A 7,323-nucleotide genomic window follows, 5' to 3' on the forward strand; every position below is an offset into this window, starting at 1 on the left:
CACCTAACTAATTTTAATTTTAATGGAGAACCGACACAGTTAAGCTAATGACTGAAAACAAACGCTTAGTGGGAGGTAACCCACTCTTAGGTTTTCTTTCCACTTAAATTGAGTCATTGAGTCATTTTTATTCTTGCTTTGAGTCAGTTTGAATTTGTATTGAATTATGAACCTCTATCTATCATGTTGCGTTTAATCTTGTGTTTGAGTGATTCTTAGCAGTGCTAACATCCAAGAAATGAGAAAAACAAATTAATCGCAGCTAACTCAGGAGTAATGTTCGAACTCTCTGCATCTGCAGAGTGCATTGACCGACACACCATCAACATCGGTCGACACAGAACATCCGGATTGGTAACACGTTTTTGTTCACAATTTCAATACTTATTCGTTTTTGTTTATTTTTCTTCGCCAATCTCTTACTTGATAACACTGGGGACAATGTTGTTTAAGTCTGGGGGAGGCAGTTACTAACTATTTGGTTGTTTTTGAGAGTGAGTCGAAAAAAAAATTGTTTTATTGAGTCAAAATTTTTGTTGGGAACTAAGATTTTTCTTTTTAGTGTATTGTCTTGGTTGATTAATGCTGCAGATTGAATCCACAAATCCGACTAATGAAAAATCCAATGGCTGACCAGTAAACCAGAGACATCCAAATTTTCAACAGAATCCACAAAAGCTTGAGGTAACTTATGCGCTTTTCTTTTTACCTCATCAAGGAGATTGATGTTCATAGAGCTTGACTCCTTGTTCATACCTCACAAGTAAGATTACAAAAAAATGGTACTCCTCTTCCTTATTCAAGTTTAAAAAAAAAAAATCCTGAAAGCTTTGTTTAAAAAAAAAAAGAGAATAAAAGATGAGATGATTTTGATCAGTTTAGAGAGGTAGGTAAATTACTTGTAACCTCATTATTCGCATTTTGAGTCAAATGATCACACAAAGCTTGGAAGCGAGGGGTAGGTAAATTACCAATGACCCCATTATTCGCCTACAACTTTGAGAAAAAAAAAGAATAGTAAAAAAAAAAAAGCAAAGCAAAGCTCTAAGCAAGATAAAATAAAATAAGTCTAGGGGAGAGAAAGAGTACCACATGTGGTAAAAGATATGTCTTACTTGTTATGGTATAGTACGGGAATGAGTCTAGAAGGTTCTTGACATTGATCAAATTGATAAGACCCACCGATGAAGACTTAATGGAGGAAGTAATGAAATTTGGTTTGAATTTGGGATGCTATGAAAGTCAACGGAGAAGTACATGTCGATTTGGATTTATCTGCTAAGCATATGGATTATGGTTTGGATGATCATGGCATTACTTTAAAAAGAAAATGAGTTCCTGCGTTTTCAAATCTCTTTCACAGGGCTAAATTTATGTTTTGCTTGAGGGCAAGAAAATGCTAAGTCTAGGGGAGTTGATATATCATGATTTTTAGGTGTTTTTAGCCATGATATAAGTCTTATTTATAGAGTCTTTTTGGTATTTTTAGAGTCTTTGATTCTTTATAGGATTTAGCATGGATGAGAGCATAATGGAGCTAAATAGGAAGATTTGGATCTTAATCAAGCATTGAGGCTGAGCTACGAAGTTGAGAGACGAATTCAGAAGTAAGCATCGATCGATGCAACTGATGGCATCGATCGACAGAGAGCCAAAGACGAAATCGGAGGGTTTTCTCCCAAGTTTTGAAGATTTACAGAACTACCTCAAATTTTTCTATATTTGCATAATTAGTCCCTAAACGTGTTTTAGGAATATAAATAGGATTTTTATGGTTATTGTTTAGATCTAAGTTATTTTCTGCAACGTTTTTGATAGAGAGATATTGAGAGCTTTTGGGAGAGAGATTTGAACTCCTTCGAGAGAAGAATTCTAAAACTTCTTCCTTACTTTTTAATATCTATTGCTTATTATTCAGAAAAGATGTTTTGTTCTTCATTGAATATGTCTGAGTAGTTTGTAACTGCAGGTGTTGAGGATTACATTATAGCTTCTCTATTAAATTGAAAAGATTTGATTTTTTGGTTTTTCACTTTGGTGTGTAAGAAATGTGAATCTCTGTAACTGCAGGTGTTGAGGATTACTATATTATAAACACAAGAATGAAGTTGAGAGGATCAATGGGTTGGCGGATCTCTGAGTTTAAGACAGAATCAAAATCTATGTTAGTTGGAGTTTTGTTTCTCTTGACACTTCTGGTTTGGACTTCAGAGAGTTTAAACAGCGATGGTCAGTTTCTCTTGGAGTTGAAGAACAGAGGATTTCAAGATCCGTTGAACCGTTTGCACAATTGGAACGACATTGATGAGACGCCGTGTAATTGGATAGGTGTAAATTGCAGCTCAGAGGGTAGTAGTAGTAATAGTAATCTGGTGGTGACGTCTCTTGATTTGAGTTCTATGAATCTCTCTGGGATATTAAGCCCGAGCATTGGCGGTTTAGTTAACTTGGTCTACCTTAACCTCGCCTATAACGGGTTAACTGGAGATATTCCTCGGGAGATTGGAAACTGTTCGAAGCTGGAGGTTATGTTTTTGAATAACAACCAGTTCGGTGGTTCTATACCTGTCGAGATTCGGAAGTTATCGCAACTGAGAAGCTTCAACATTTGCAATAACAAGCTTTCGGGTCCTTTGCCTGAAGAAGTTGGTAATTTATACAACTTGGAAGAGCTTGTGGCTTATACTAACAACTTGTCAGGTCCATTACCTCGTTCTATAGGAAACCTCATCAACTTGACGACATTTCGAGCGGGGCAGAACGATTTCTCTGGGAACATACCTGCTGAAATCGGTAAATGCATTAACTTGAAGTTGCTTGGTCTTGCGCAGAACCTCATTTCTGGAGAGCTTCCTAAAGAAATAGGGATGCTAGTTAAACTTCAGGAGGTGATTCTGTGGCAGAACAAGTTTTCAGGGTCAATTCCAAAAGAGGTTGGACAGTTAACACGTCTTGAGATTCTGGCTTTATACGTTAACTCATTGGTTGGACCAATACCATCAGAGATTGGTAACATGAAGTCCTTGAAGAAGCTCTATCTGTACCAGAACCAGTTGAATGGGACAATCCCAAAGGAGCTAGGAAATCTTTCCAAAGTAATGGAAATCGATTTCTCGGAAAATATGTTGACCGGTGAGATTCCGGTTGAGCTGAGCAAGATCAGTGAGTTGAGGCTATTGTATTTGTTTCAGAACAAGTTAACTGGAATCATACCAAATGAGCTCAGTAGGCTGAAGAATTTGGCGAAACTTGATCTCTCCATCAATTCTTTAACCGGTCCTATTCCACCAGGTTTCCAGAATCTTACGTCTATGCGCCAACTTCAGCTTTTCCACAACTCCCTCAGCGGTGTAATCCCTCAAGGTCTTGGTTTATACAGTCCTCTATGGGTTGTTGACTTCTCAGAAAACCAACTTTCAGGGAAAATACCGCCTTTTATCTGTCAACAGTCTAATCTCATTCTGCTGAATCTCGGGTCTAACCGGATATTTGGAAACATTCCGCCAGGTGTATTGAGATGCAAGTCGCTGCTGCAGCTTCGTGTTGTTGGAAACCGACTCACTGGTCAGTTCCCGACCGAGTTATGCAAGCTTGTCAACCTTTCTGCTATAGAGTTGGATCAAAACCGTTTTAGTGGACCTGTACCTCCTGAAATAGGCACTTGCCAGAAGCTGCAAAGACTTCATCTTGCAGCTAATCAGTTTTCCTCAAACCTACCAAAAGAAATTGGTAACCTCTCCAACCTGGTAACATTTAACGTTTCCACAAACTCTCTCACAGGACGAATCCCCTCTGAAATAGCCAACTGCAAAATGCTTCAACGACTCGACTTGAGCCGAAACAGTTTCATTGGTTCTTTACCTTCTGAGCTTGGAAGCCTTCATCAGCTTGAGATCCTCAGACTCTCAGAAAATAGATTCTCTGGCAACATACCGTTTACCATTGGGAACCTGACGCATCTAACTGAGCTACAGATGGGAGGAAACTTGTTTTCAGGGACTATACCGCCTCAACTCGGTTTACTCTCAAGTCTGCAGATTGCAATGAACCTGAGCTACAATAATTTCAGTGGTGACATCCCTCCCGAGCTCGGGAATCTTTATCTGCTAATGTACCTTTCTCTGAACAACAACCATCTGAGCGGCGAAATCCCAACCACATTTGAGAACTTATCCAGTTTACTCGGCTGCAACTTTTCCTACAACAACTTCACCGGACCACTTCCGCATACGCAGCTCTTTCAAAACATGACTCTGACTAGTTTTCTCGGAAACAAAGGACTCTGTGGCGGCCATTTGAGAAGCTGTGACCGTAACCAGTCCTCTTGGCCTAACCTTTCATCTCTAAAAGCGGGTTCTTCTCGCCGGGGGAGAATCATCATCATCGTGTCTTCAGTCATAGGCGGGATCTCTCTTCTACTCATAGTTATTGTTGTCCACTTCCTAAGATTTCCTGTGGAAATGGCTCCTTATGTTCACGACAAGGAACCTTTCTTTCAAGAATCCGACATTTACTTTGTCCCGAAAGAACGATTTACCGTCAAAGACATTTTGGAAGCAACGAAAGGCTTCCATGATAGCTACATCATCGGTAAAGGCGCCTGTGGTACGGTTTACAAAGCGGTTATGCCTTCAGGTAAAACCATAGCAGTTAAAAAACTCGAATCCAACAGAGAAGGCAACAACAATACGGATAATAGTTTTCGCTCTGAGATTCTAACGCTAGGCAAAATCCGTCACAGAAACATCGTCAGGCTCTTCAGTTTCTGTTACCATCAAGGATCAAACTCGAACCTCTTGCTCTACGAATACATGTCTCGGGGAAGCCTCGGCGAGTTGCTTCACGGCGGGAAATCGCATAGCATGGATTGGCCTACTCGGTTTGCTATCGCACTAGGTGCAGCGGAAGGTCTTGCTTACTTGCATCATGACTGTAAACCGAGAATCATTCACCGCGACATCAAGTCTAATAACATTCTCCTCGATGAGAATTTCGAAGCTCATGTTGGAGATTTCGGGTTGGCTAAAGTCATCGACATGCCACAGTCTAAATCCGTCTCAGCCGTCGCCGGATCTTACGGTTACATCGCCCCCGGTATGTTTAAACTTTTGAGCTACATCCTGAGTTTAACGAACTTAAACTTACCCTTATTTTTTTGTTTGCAGAGTATGCATACACTATGAAAGTAACAGAAAAATGTGACATCTACAGCTTCGGAGTTGTTCTTCTTGAATTGTTAACCGGAAAAGCTCCGGTTCAGCCGCTGGAGCAAGGCGGGGATCTTGCAACGTGGACAAGAAACCATATCAGAGATCATTCGTTAACATCTGAAATCCTCGATCCTTACCTAACAAAGGTAGATGACGATGTGATTCTCAATCACATGATCACAGTGACGAAGATTGCAGTCCTATGTACCAAATCTTCGCCGGCGGATCGGCCGACGATGAGAGAAGTAGTGTTGATGCTTATAGAGTCCGGTGAACGTGCCGGAAAAGTAATCGTGTCCACCACGTGCGGTGATTTACCTCTACCTGCGCCGCCGTGAAAAGAGTCTTTTTTCTTAAGTTACTTATTTTTTGCGGAATTGGTTGTTGTATAGAATTAATATGATTTGTATAGTCATCATAGAAAGAAAGAGATCATCTGAGGAAAGAGCATACATATATATAGATCATTCTACGATTAAATCTTGTTCTTAGTAAAACAAAATGATACAAAAACTAGATTTTAACCACAATTGTGTAACTAGTCTATATAATAATAATAATCCGAATAAACGTGACCAACAGTTGTGTATTTTCAATCGTACATTTTGAATATTTTCTGAAAAGTCGTCATGGATCATTAAACCAGTTATTTATGAAAAGTTACAACTAGTCACTGTGAAGTTGTGTTGATTGGAACATTCATATCTTTTGATTTAACAAAAGTTTTTTGGAATGATGAATCTAATTTACATCTTTTAGTTAATTTTAAATATAAAAGTTTAATGAAAATACCTAGAGTGTTTTTCCAAGAGTTAGATGGATTACATAGTGAATTTTTAGATTTGACTTTTCAATATATTTAAACCCAATCCGAATAAATGCCATCAAAAGTTGTGTTTTTTAAATCTTACGTTTTGGATAATTAAAAAAAAATCTGTTAAAAATTTAAATTGTATGTTTTACAAAAAGTTGCGATTGTTCATTGTAATTGTTTTTTTGTAAAGTTGCAACTATTCATTGTAAAGTTGTGTTTATTTGAATATTCGTATCTTTTGAAATCTATATGTTTGAACTGTTTTCATTTTTTTTTTCCAGAACACAAAATAATATAAAATTTTAATATCAACAGTTTTTACAACTTTCTAAGTTATTATCTATCATTCATTCTTTTAAAAGTAAAGAAACTTTTCCAATTCTTGATTTAACAAAAGATTTTTGGAATGATGAATCTACTTTACAACTTTTAGTTAATTTAAAATATAAAAATTTAATGTCTATATATAATAGCAATCTGAATAAATGCTACCAAAAGTTATGTTTTTGAAACTGTACCTTTTGGATAATTTTTTAAAAAAATCTGTAGAAAAAATAAATTGTATGTTTTACAAAAGTTGTGATTGTTCATTATAACTGTTTTTTTGTAAAGTTGCAACTGTTCATTGTAAAGTTGTGTTTATTCGAATATTCGTATCATTTGAAATCTAGATATATTTGTCTTTTTGAACTGTTTTCATTTTTTTGCCATGACACAAAATAATATAAAATTTCAATATCAACAGTTAGCGGTGGGCATTCGGGTATCGGTTCGGGTTCGGTTCGGGTAATTCGGGTTTCAGATAATTCGGGTTTATAATTTATAGAATCATATAGGTATTATGGAAAATTCGGTTCGGGTTCTTTCGGGTTCGGGTCGGTTTGGATATTTTTTGGAATACCAAAATATATCTGATATATTTTGGGTTCGGTTCAGTATAAGTATTTTTTACCCATTTAGAACCAAAATACCCATATATAACTAAAATACTCTATATATAAATTGAATAACTATTTCAAATTTTATGAAGTTATAACTAAAAAATCATACCAAAATAACTAAACCAAAGTTAGAAACTAAAGACAAGCAAAACAAGTAAGAGAAAACATAATCCAAAAGTTTAATCCAAAACATAAACAAGTAGTAGAGTAGTAACATCTAAAATCAAATTCAAAAGTCTTATAAAGGCTAGAAGTAGGTATTGAGAAAATTAAAAGAAACAACAAGAATTAAAAAAGAGATCAGTTGCATATGGTGAAGCATTGTAGGTGTCTTCAATGTGGTGAAGCATTGTAGGCG

At 36.9% G+C, this 7,323-nt stretch overlaps 1 protein-coding gene across 1 annotated transcript; it reads left to right on the forward strand.

The window, feature by feature from the left end:
- On the forward strand, positions 1,999-5,690 carry LOC104700136 (probable leucine-rich repeat receptor-like protein kinase At2g33170). Its single transcript, XM_010415604.2, has 2 exons — positions 1,999-5,094; positions 5,166-5,690. The coding sequence occupies exons 1-2, from the start codon at positions 2,103-2,105 to the stop codon at positions 5,546-5,548; spliced, it is 3,375 nt and encodes a 1,124-aa protein (XP_010413906.1). The 5' UTR covers positions 1,999-2,102; the 3' UTR covers positions 5,549-5,690.

Source organism: Camelina sativa, chromosome 7 (genome assembly GCF_000633955.1).
Source record: "Camelina sativa cultivar DH55 chromosome 7, Cs, whole genome shotgun sequence".
NCBI lineage: Eukaryota > Viridiplantae > Streptophyta > Magnoliopsida > Brassicales > Brassicaceae > Camelina > Camelina sativa.